This window comes from Emys orbicularis, chromosome 24, assembly GCF_028017835.1.
Source record: "Emys orbicularis isolate rEmyOrb1 chromosome 24, rEmyOrb1.hap1, whole genome shotgun sequence".
NCBI classification, from domain to species: Eukaryota; Metazoa; Chordata; order Testudines; family Emydidae; genus Emys; species Emys orbicularis.
The window spans coordinates 6,083,039-6,095,148 of record NC_088706.1 but is presented as its reverse complement, the minus strand read 5'-3'; the positions used below and the strand labels follow the sequence as shown (position 1 = coordinate 6,095,148).

Here is a 12,110-nt window from a genome sequence, read left to right as displayed (position 1 = left end):
GGTTTGGCATGGCATTCATTTTGTTACTTGGATTCCTTTCACAATTAATGGATCTGCATTTTTCCTGATCAGCTCCTGCAAATAGATAAGAAATCTTAAAACAAATGTTAATTTAGTTTCAGTCTTTAAAATAAACATCCTTTTAATTTGAGGACCCTAAATACTTGGACAACTCTTCCATCAGATACTAGTCTGTGATTAGCTTTGTTATAAATGGCTGACCATGGTTCTCGCTTGCTCCAGAGAAAATCAGCAGAATGGGATCGTGTTCAGTCTCTAACCTAAAGAACCAGTGTTCTTCCTTTAATTATATTTTAAACTATGTTCAGGTCTGACAGATAAGTCCTTTATTTTATAACTATATGTTCAGCTCTTTGTTATGAAGACTCTGCTATACTGGTATTCTCTAAATCACATTTTGTTACAAGTCTCTTCCATTCTCTTTATGGATGTTTTTGTACTAAAAGCACCTTTGTTAAGGCTCTTCTATGCTCCATTGACCTAGCAACTATGTATTTAGAAGAGGGGACCATCACCTCTCCCAAAGCATTAAAACCAAAACGAACTGTAGAGCTTTCACTTTCATTTATTCCAAAGTGTGATTTAATAATATTGTCAGCCTAATCTTTTCCCTTCACCCGCTGTGGGGTACTGAAATGAAGTGTAAATTGCACACTGCCCCAAAGTCTGAATGACATGTCTGGAACTCCCAATTCCATCATTGGAATGGGAATCTTAAATATGAAGCTTGCAAGTTCATATGGAAAACATGCATTTTTATTCATGTTTTTGTGCACCAATTGCCATATTTTTTAAGGACTGATCTTTTCCATAACTGCTTTGTTTTTAAAATCCTTGTCAAAATAAATTCAGATACAAGTATAATGCAAATCTTAAACAGTCCTCTCAAATTGGAAATATCTAAGAGTATACAATATTTTATAAAAACAAAATAAAGAGAAAATTGACAAAATATGTATTCTGCAGTTTAGCTGGTATACTGTCTTTAGTGGAAAGATAAACTGTAGTTAATGGGGACTTAAACTACACTTATTCTAGTTTAGCTGTATAGGAAGGTTAAGCCAGGACACTATATCAAACAGTGGACCCCCACTGAAGTCAGTGACAAAACTCCCACTGATTTGTGTAGGGTTAAGATTTCAGTCAAGATTTTTAACGACCCTAAACACTCGGAAAAATGTCCATGTTTTCCAGAAGCATATGCAGCTTCTGAAATGCCATGTGTGTTGTGCTCCCAATATTCTGTAGTTTAGTTATGTAAATTATTATATGTATTAAACTAGTGCCTAACCATCTCAGAGGATGAGTACGCCTCTACCCCGATATAACGCTGTCCTCGAGAGCCAAAAAATCTTGCCGCGTTATAGGTGAAACTTGCTTTGATCCGCCGGAGTGCGCAGCCACCCCTTCCCCAGAGCACTGCTTTACCGTGTTATATTTGAATTTGCGTTATATCGGGGTAGAGGTGTACTAAAGAAGTGACAGTCTTCTCAAAAAATCAGATAAGTAAATCCTCTCAAACCAGTATGTCAGAGGAGATATTCTGTAGAAAGGAAGCTCTGTTCTGTCTCTGTTAAACAGGGCAGTTTTATTTATTTATATTTGAGATGTTTGTCTTTTACCCTGAGTTTTCTTTGTTAAAAATCAGAAGTTTTTAACCCTGTCTTTACTTTTTTAGGATCTGAGTAGCCCTAACCAGTATGATACTGGAGTAGCACTGACTGGTTTGTCCTGTTTTGTTACTCCAGATCTTGCCAGAGACTTGGCAAATGACATCATGACTCTGGTGAGTTGATAAAAAGTGAGCAAACCTTTTTTCCATATGATTGTGTCTAGAATATATTTAGACTATTAGAAGCATACTCTTCCTTGTAAAATTTACGAGTGCTATGCCTGAAAACTCGGTAATTGGTTGTTAGGAGTTCTTGTGTCTCGGGAACTTTACAGCTCCTGACTTGTGTAATCTCTTTCACAGTTCATGTCTCAAAGTTAGCAAACAAATTGTGCACCCAGAGTTCATTTTAGAAACTTGTCACAGTGGGACCACAGACTGCCAAAAGCAAGTAGGTGACGTGCTTTTAAAGTGAGAATCATGCACTGACATTATTACTACGTTGGGTCAGGTAGTATAGTCCTCCTTGTTACTCCTACCACTTCACCATGCTCAGCTTGGCTCTTGAAGAGAAAGAGCAGCTTTGAGGACTTGAGTAACTCAGCCAGAGTGGGTGGGTGAGGTTCTATGGCCTTCAGTGTGCAGGTCAGACTAGATGATTAAGGTCAGAAGGGACCATCATTAAAGTATCAGTATATTAGAGGTGATATTTCTGGTATAAGGTCTGTTCTTTGTCCTCTTTCCACTTTTACGATGAGTACTCCTTTCAAGTGTTATTACCACTGTATGCTTCAGATGGGTCAGCAGCACTAGGTTTGCAGTTGCAACCCCTTCAGATGGGGTATGGTAATGGAGATAAGCATTAATACATCCAATGTGATTGCTGCTGCAAAGGTGAAGGTGCTATTTAATGGTGAGGGAGGAGCAGTTTGGTTAAACAAGCTTTTTGATATGTTTGAGACACTGCTTCTTTCCTCTATCCTCTGTCACTGTATTAGCTTGATTGCGTCTTATCACATCTGCCCATGTTGGCTGTACTTGAGGCTGGACACGTTTCTGCCTTGAAGATCGCTGTTTGATGCTACTTGTTAGATTGAATAATAGGAGTGGTTGAGTGCAGCGACTTTAAGAACAAGGTGACTGGCAACCTCTCTTTACCCTAGGCCAGTAGGGAGCAGGTGCTCTACAACACATTCAGAGTGGGAGTCTTGTGGTTGATCCTTGAACCCTGGTCTTTTGTAAATCACACATCCTTGGCCAGCCCAAAGGGACTGCTTTGACTATTTGTTTTGACTTGCATGACTGACAGTATTTTGCTTTTTATCTTAAAACGCTGAGTGCATTAAAAGAGCAGCTGCATGGAAAGACTGCCCAACAGAATCAATTTTTATAGGTATTGCTGTGGAGGCATTGACTAAAAATGATATATTGAAAGAAACCTCTTGGGAATGTGAGCATGTTAAGAGTCTGACTGTGGTTGTTTCACTAACAGATGTCTCACACAAAGCCTTATATCAGGAAGAAGGCAGTGTTAATCATGTACAAAGTGTTTTTGAAGTACCCTGAGTCCCTCCGTCCTGCATTCCCTCGCCTTAAAGAGAAACTGGAAGATCCAGACCCTGGTTAGTGAATTTTAATAAACTACTTTTATTGCAGAACGGGACCTCAGTGAAGACATGAATTTTTAGTGGTGGTTGATTCATGGGAGGCAAAGGAAGGTAACCGGTTACATATTATAAATTATTGCTGTACCTATGGGCAGGCACCTGAACACTTGAAGGGATGTGATCAGATTAAAAACACATTTTATGTTGAAAAAAATAAAAAGGCCATTACTTGTTACTAGGCTGAATTAATGGATTAAATCTTAATGACGTAAAACCATTCTTACGTTTTGTAGTTCACATAGCTTGGCTACTGCAAATACAGTAGTCAACTTCAGTGTTTTTTGCTTCTCATGCCCTAGCCCAGGGGTGAGCAAACTACGGTCCGCGAGCTGTTTTAGTAAGTCATGGACAGGCACTGGCAGTAAACAAAAATTCATGGCCCGTGACCTGTCCATGACTTGTACTATATCCCTGACTAAATCTTGGGAATGCTGTTGGGGGTGGGGGGGTGTGCCGCGGCCAATGAGGACTTCCAGGGCAGTGCCTGGGGGCGGAGGCAGCATGCGGAGGGAGGGACATGTTGCCACTTCCAGGGAGCGCCCCCCCCCCCCCCCCCCCCCCCAGGGGCTGCCTGAGCTGCTTGGGCAGCCCCCGAGCCAGCCGCACCGGCCTCTGCAGAAGTCACGGAAAGTCACGGAATCTGTGACCTACGAGACAAACTCGCAGCCTTAGTCATAGCTAGTGCAATGAGGAAGCTGCAGCATGGAGAACTTTATTTATGTCCACCAACTGTAAGAATTATTGTTCACATATCTGTAGCCAAACAGTCTTCCCAGAATTTATTTAGGATGCTTATTTTTCCCCACTGGATGGAAATGCTGTATATTCATTTTGAGAGTTCCACCTGAGACTTAAGCCTATGACTTTCAGCTGCTTTGTGTTTAAAGTGAGAGAATGTAAATAGATTCACCGGCCTGATTTGATTAGGGTAAGGTAAGACCTGCCCTCCAGTGATATGTGCAAGAAAGAATCAATTTCACGTTAAAAGGTAACCTGCAAAAGGGGGGGGTTGTGCTTTTGCTCTTTTGGGGGTTCTATGATGGATAAACCATGAAAGGCTCTTCAAAACATTGCTTGCCTGTGTTAGGAAACCAGGTTCTGTCTAGACTGCAAAGTCTATGATCAAAAACCAAGCCTGTGGGAGTTGGAACAAATGAAAAGGGATTTTTAGTCACTGTTTACCATTCTGTGTCACGTATAACATCTATTTAACTTAAATGCTTAATGAACACTTTGAAGAAAGGAAGCTTTTCGGCAAATCTTTAAGGTGTGAGGATTAATGGTGAATATCTTCTGTACCTCCACACCCCCTGAACAAATCCTCCAACAGAAACAGGGAAGAACAGAGCTAACATTCATGGTACTTCTAAAGGTAGAAAACATATACAGAGGGGGAAGAAAAACGTTTGTGCCCTTTTACATTATAAAGCAACCAAAAAAGGCACAAGCCCAGTTTCTTAAAATCATTTGCAGGTTCCATTTAAAATACTTGGAATATAATTTCTTCCATGGAGTAACGTTGCAAATGAGGATAAGCAATACTTCCAGCTCCGTACTAGTCTAATCTGTAGCTGCTCTTGTTCTGTTTGTTTTGAGTATGAAAATCAAGCTACAATTGAATTGTTGATTAGACCCCTTTTCTTCCACTTCTGTTTCCCAGGTGTCCAGTCTGCGGCAGTAAATGTTATTTGTGAGCTGGCCAGACGCAATCCCAAGAACTACCTTTCCCTTGCTCCGCTCTTTTTTAAATTGATGACGTCTTCAACCAATAATTGGGTCCTCATTAAAATTATAAAGTTGGCAAGTATTCCACTTCTTCTATGTTAGCTCTTTTCCAGGGCTGGCGTGCTCATTAACAGCACCTTGGGTGTGAAAATAAAGCTATCGCTTAGAGGGATAATTACTAGTAAATCCAAATGACAAGGAAGAGAAACAGACATCTGTTATAATGGAACATAACAACCAAAAGGAGACAAAATATCTCCTTTTAATTTTGTTTTGTTGTGTTGTGACACATAAATGATGATAGTACTGTTTTACCCTGGCGAAAGCTAGCTATTAAAAGAATTTCCCTTCCTCCCTTTCTTTTCAAATAGTTTGGTGCTCTTACTCCATTAGAACCTAGGCTGGGAAAGAAATTGATTGAGCCACTTACCAATCTCATACATAGGTAAGTCTGAAAATATACTTGTTTCACCTCCTTAATTCTTCAGCATTGTTTAGGCGGACTCCATTCATGCTAGCACAGGTTTATTGCATCTGGAAATTTTTGGCTCCAGGCATCAAAAGTTAAAATTCTGTCACTGGAGCAGCCCTAGTATAAAATATCCTTTTAAAACTTCTTGTGAATGTGTGACTGGCAATTGGAAGAGACGTAAGAGAGGCCATCTAGTCAAGTCCCCTGTGCTGAGCCTAGAAAGATGTGTAAGTATGGACAAATTGGAGAAAATCCAGAGGAGAGCAACAAAAATGATTAAAGGTCTAGAAAACATGACCTCAGAGGAAAGATTGGGAAAAAATTGGGTTTGTTTCTTTTGGAGAAGAGAAGACTGAGGGGGCATGATAAATCTTCAAGTATGTAAAAGGTTGGGATGAAGAGGAGGGTGAATAAACTGTTCTCTGTATCCACTGAGGACAGGACAAGAACTAATGGGCTTAAATTACAGCATGGGAGATTTTAGGTTAGACATTAGGAATACTTTGGTAAATGTGAGGGAAATTAAGCACTGGAACAAATGGCCTAGGGAGGCTGTGGAATCCTCATCAGTAGAGGTTTTTAAGAACACGTTAGAAGAACACCTGTCAGGGATGGTTTAGATAATACTTAGTCCTGCTTCAGTTCAGGGGACTGAACCAGATGACGTATTGAGGTCCTTTCTAGTCCTGCCCTTCTATGATTGGGAACCCCTGTTTTAGAGGGGGGGAGGGGATCTTTTCTGTTAAGGCTCGCATTAGTCATGATAGGATTGATTGTTTATGTTGAGGAGACAGGAGGTGAGCTGTGAGTGAGCAAGTTCTCAATCAAACATGTACAGTATCATCTACAGTATAATAGTGGAGAGAGCGGTGCCCGAACAAACCACTTTTTCTCCGTCCATTTAATATTCTTTGAGACTGCTCTGTGGTGGAAGCTTAATTTTGTATTTAACGAGACAGTTAAATGTTAAAGGCCCATGGATTATAAAAAATATTACTTAAGTTAACAGTATAGCCAGTACTAGGGACTGGGCAGATGGCTCGAAAAATTGTGCACAGACCTAGATTTCACCCTACTGGGGCTGGGAAGCGCAGCCTGCACCTGTTATGTCTACAATGGATGCTGAGTCCCAGAGAGATTCTTTCCTGGGAGATGCAGGAGGGAAGTCAGGTCACCTTGCTGCCACCAGCCTCCCTCAGGGATTCTGCAGAATGAGCTTTAGTTTTCTGAGAGCTCCATAGAAGTCCCAGGTGACAGGGATGCTCTGAAATGGTCCATTGCTTGGTCAGTATTGCCTGCTTTTTGAATTGTGATGGCCACCCAAAAAGGAGGCTGCAATTGCTTTGTGCTGTCAGTGTCTCCATCAATAGACTTTGTCACCGTGGGTTCTGTGTCCATCTATGTGCACCATGCTTTTATTTGATCTCCCAGATGTCATAGATATTGTGGAATGCATTTGCATCAAATTCCTCTTGCAGCCATTTACTAAGGATACCTCTATTCTAGAGGGTTCAGTTGAGCCCTAGGGTAAACAGCAAACATGTTTGGAGTGTCCAGAATAGCATTTACAAAAAGTTAAATTGAATTAATTGGCAGTCAGTTAACTCAAGTTAAGTCTCAAGAGCAGTCAGACCCAAAGTGTTGTAGGTGAACTAGCCCCAGAGTTTCAATCATTGTCTTAAGTGTAGTTAGTAACTTCAAATTAAAGCATTACCTCAGTTTCCACTGTTCATGCTGCTAGAAGAGAAGCCCATTTGTTACTAGTTATAGACTAAGGAACGAAAAGTGTCTGCTGTAACCCATCTCTCTCTCGAACAGCCAGCGGGCTTGCATCCAAATACCTAAAGAGGGTTCAGTTCATTGCAGCACTGGCAAAAATACAAATTTAGTACTACTTCAAGAAAAGCAGCGAAATGGACAGTATGTATATCTACACCCCCTCTCCTTCCCTCTCCTTCCCACCTCCTCCTCCTGCTCCTGCAATAGTTCTTCATTTAATTATTTGTGAGGACTTTAACCTGAAGTCTGGTTGGTTTCCATCGTATTAGTCATGATGTTCCTGGTCCAGTGTCATCTAATGCATAAGGCAAGAAACCTGCCACCAACTGCTAACAGCATAGACAATACAAAAATCTTATCCGGGACCTGGGTGTACTGGGTTTTTAGATCCTATGTGCTGAGCCTGGGTGTACTGGGTTTTTAGATCCTCTGTGCTGAGCCTGGGTGTACTGGGTTTTTAGATCCTCTGTGCTGAGTCATCTTTATAGTGTCATTTGTGACTGCGACATCAGGAATTAACTTGGTAGTTCATTACCTCAGTGGACCATCCCTCTGGGTTCTACTCCTACCATTATCACGCTCACTGACTCTGGCAAGTCACTTCACCTCTGAGCCTCAGTTTCCACCCTGTGTAAATGAGGACACCAGCTATGTAAAGTGCTTTTGAGACCCTCTGTTGGAGATAGCATGCTGCGTGCAAAGTACTGAGAGCAGGCAAAAGTTTTGGGCGCAGACCCAAGTAGAGATACATTTTGGGAAAATGACTTTTAAAGAAGCAGATTTTTCTCTAGTAGAGGTGAGTAATGGACACAATCCAGTAAACTTCTGAAAGGATCAGTTGCTTGAGCAGCATTTAATGGTCTTGGAGGAGAGAGATTTCAGGGCTTTCTACCAGCCCTGTGTTTCACATGCATTAGTGGTCTTAATTTGACCCTACCCTTATATTCGTTCAGTTCTTAGCCAAGTTTGGGGCAGTGATCTGTACTTGATGCTGAGATCTTGAGTTTTTAATTTCCCCATACCACTCAAAATGGTGCTATTGCTTGCTTGTTTCCCAGAATAAAAATGGTGTAAAGTAGAACCTTGTGGATTTCTCAGGTGTCAGGAATATGGATTGAGAAACTAGTTGTTTACCACTCCACCCCCATAAATTTAACTGGATTCAATGAAGACTGGGTATTGATTGTTTTGAAGAATAAGAATTATTTCATCTAGTTCAAAAATATATGGAGGAGGGAGGAAAAGGTTGGTAATTTTCTGTGTAATAAAAGGTGTTTTTGAGAACTCTTCATAATGTGATATTTTTTCTTTATCTGAAATACTTGATTTGTTTCTTCCCTGTAGCACCTCAGCCATGTCTCTTCTGTATGAATGTGTGAACACAGTGATAGCAGGTGAGAACTGAAACTCATAACCTAAAAAAGAGCATGTTTAACTTTGGCAGCAGTTAAATAACGTCAGCTATAAAATCCCTTTTTACCTACAGGTTCAATTAACTTCATATAACCACATTAAATCGCTTAGTGAACTTGCCTCACTATGTAATTGAAACTGAAATCCTGTGCTGTCAATATATAGGGGATAAACTAACAAAATATAAATCAAACTTGCTAAAGGTAAAAGCAAACAAAACTTAGCTAGCAAGATAAAATAATATACAAACACTTTTAAGTAATGCACAACTTAAACCCACAAAACCCAGCAAATACAGTATTAAGCTATGTACCTATATGAAGCAATCTCCCACAGCTGCATGCTCACAGACCCTCAAACTAAGCCAACAGTTCTCTTGATGCATGAGCCAGAATAGAATCCAGCACCCTCTCCCAGAAACGTTGGCTCTGCATGGTTAGTGGGAGTAAAGAGAAATAACTCTCAAGTGACTACAGTCCACAGATATGCCTGAATACTCATAGGGAACCGACTGGCTGAGTAAGAAGGAGCTTTCTCCCTGCCTTTTAATGCCCATTCTGTTGCCATGGACATGGATGCACTTTGACAGGCTGTGTGATGGCTCTGAGTTGTTTGCCATGGAGTCATACACTGCCAAAGCTGCACAAATGCCCACTGGAGTCAACAGTAAAGCCTGCCTTGCCCTCTGGGTTGTGTCTGGGTTGCTAGATGGAAACTGTAAAAGGGAGACTAAGGTTACCCTGGCAAGAGCAAGGCATCGTGAAAACAGAGGTCTTTGGGAGGCTTTGTAAAAGCTCCCCCATATGCCTCCCTTTGCTCTGCCATATCATGCTAGTCTATTCTTGGGGCCTTGCTTGAACAGACGTCACAGCTGTGTTGACATTGTACCATGGCTGCCAGAAAGCACTAGGGCGAGACCAGCAAACACATCTTCACGTGAGGGCTAAGCCAGATACTGTGTATTAAGTTTTATCTTGTTTATACTTTGTTGTGCTGAACACATGTAACTTTAGTGCTTGTGTGTTTCAGTTTTGATCTCTTTATCCTCTGGGATGCCCAATCACAGTGCCAGCATCCAGGTACAGCACTTCTCTTAATGTTCGTATTTTGCCACGTCATACCTATTTATTCTGAAAACTGGGGGAAAGAAATACTTCAGATATTTGAAGTAGGAGCCTGCTGATCGGACAGCCTTGCTTATTGTCTGGCTTTTATGTAGTTATTTCTCAGATAGGTTCCTAAACTTCCTTTCCTCTAAAATTCAGCTTCTGTGTGCTCTCTTCTGCTTCCCCTATCCCGAAAGGGTGTGTGGAGCAGGGAAGGCCAGATGCCTAAGAATAAGATTCAATTTGAGAGGCTTTGCTATTGCTTTTGATCAATTGCCACTCAGAATACAATCACTGGAGCTCCATGTTCCCTTCATCTTATGATCGGTTAATGTAACAATACTGTCTTACCAGGGGTCACAGAGCCTGGTAACACTGCTTTGTCATGTATTGCACCCACCCTAATATAGCGAGTCATCTCCATGAAGGGACTATTTTAAATAGTATTCTTCTCAAAGCTCACGTTAATCCCGACTTGCACTTTTTTCCAGCTCTGTGTTCAGAAGTTAAGAATACTAATAGAAGATTCAGATCAGAACTGTAAGTGTTGCTTGTCTTCCTAGAGGCTTCAGTGGCCGATCTGATGGGGCTAAGTGGCAGTGGTATTAAAAACAATGAGCGGTATTATAGAATGCCCAGTATTGTGTGTATTGGTACTAAAGAATAGTGAAAATCATAAACATGTACAACTAGCTGTTTTTTAAGTAGATGAATAATAGTGCCATTTATGGTATGTTAAATCTAAAACCAAAAATAATTTTCTCTCCATCTCCTGGGTTTTCCCTTCATAGATCTTCCAGTGAGGAAGCACATCCAAGAAACGCTAGTTATTCCATAGACTAATGGTAAAATCCAAGACTGCCAGACCTTGTTAGTGCTGGGAAATGCATTGGCATAAGTTACTTCTAGCCAACACCATTTAAATCCTTTTTAGTGACGAATCTTTTCCAAGCACCTGTAGCGAGAACTATAAATGTCTTCCTCACCTTCAGACGAGAACAGCCCCTTTTCAGTATATTAATTCTGTTTGCACTATTGGAGTAGCTCTAACACTCTGGCAGAACCCAGCCACTGAGCATATGCGGTACCATCTTGGGCAGCGGTCTGCACTTCATCCAGTACCAACATTGGTGCAAGCAGTGCAGATGACCTGATGCTGACCTGGCAGTACAGATGCTGCTGGCACCATAGTAATTTTCAGTACAGCGTGATCTTGCTATGCCCATGCAGCCTGAGTCTCTTACTATCTGCAGCTGTTAATTCCTTTATGGTACCAGCTACTGGCGCTGTTTATATTAGGCACCTCTCCAGCTCCAGTCTGGGAGGAACGGTTACTTACTTTGCAATAACTGTGGTTCTTTAAGATGTGTTTTCTACATGGAATTCATGACCTGCGCTCCTTCTCTGCTGCTATGGAGGAATGGTGGACCTGCTTTGCCTTTTATGTCTTTGAGGGTGGAGAAGGTGATCAGGGCATGTAGGGTGCAAACACTCCAACTGACACTGCTGGCCAATATAATCTAATCTTGCACACATGGAGTGCATGCATACATCTCAAAGTGCCACAGTTACTGTCACTCTTTACAGATGGCAAAACCTGAATGGGGGTGACTCGGCTGAGAGTATACACGTGGGGGGCAAAGGAAGAAATAGAAGCTTAGGCTGCTCTTTTCGTTTTCTATCTGATAAATGTGCTCCCTCTGTCAAAGTTTATCCCAAACAGTATATTTGGAATCTGAGGTTAGATGGGAAAGTCAGCCCATCTTAAAATCCCCTATGCTTGCAAGAAACAATACAGTATGTACAATATGTGGAAAAATTGTATTTTGTTTTTTTCCCCCCACAGTGAAGTACCTGGGTTTGTTAGCAATGTCCAAAATCCTGAAAACTCATCCTAAGTCAGTTCAGTCCCACAAGGATCTCATTCTCCAGTGTTTGGATGATAAGGATGAATCCATCCGACTCAGAGCTTTAGATCTCCTATATGGCATGGTATGTTTCTGTGCATTCCTCCCCCCTCCTTAGTTAGCACTTAAAAAAAAAAAAAAAAAAAAAAAGCCCTGCGGTGAGATCCTTGCCCTTACTTTGGCCCCTTTATGCAGGGTGAAGGGGCTGGTACGACATGGAAAGATTCCCCTGATCACAGGCATTATAGAAGACATCTATAAGGCTGCCTTCTGAAGACCCCTTGCAAACCTTGGCATAGACCAGACCAGATAACCAGCAGGGTGTTGAGGGTGGGGGCTGTAGCATACAGTGCTTTGGAAATTCCCGGCACCACTACTGTCTGTACTATAGATGCTGTAACTCAAACA

At 41.4% G+C, this 12,110-nt stretch overlaps 1 protein-coding gene across 2 annotated transcripts in view; it reads left to right on the top strand.

Moving 5' to 3' along the window:
* AP3D1 (adaptor related protein complex 3 subunit delta 1) overlaps positions 1-12,110 on the top strand; it is a 68,880-nt gene that overhangs the window by 32,078 nt on the left and 24,692 nt on the right. For both annotated transcript variants that reach the window (XM_065422012.1, XM_065422011.1), the window contains exons 5-12: positions 1,700-1,807; positions 3,126-3,255; positions 4,961-5,100; positions 5,397-5,470; positions 8,621-8,670; positions 9,719-9,768; positions 10,287-10,335; positions 11,642-11,787. In XM_065422012.1, the coding sequence (XP_065278084.1) occupies positions 1,700-1,807; positions 3,126-3,255; positions 4,961-5,100; positions 5,397-5,470; positions 8,621-8,670; positions 9,719-9,768; positions 10,287-10,335; positions 11,642-11,787 (747 nt within the window). The remainder of the gene's footprint in view (positions 1-1,699; positions 1,808-3,125; positions 3,256-4,960; positions 5,101-5,396; positions 5,471-8,620; positions 8,671-9,718; positions 9,769-10,286; positions 10,336-11,641; positions 11,788-12,110) is intronic.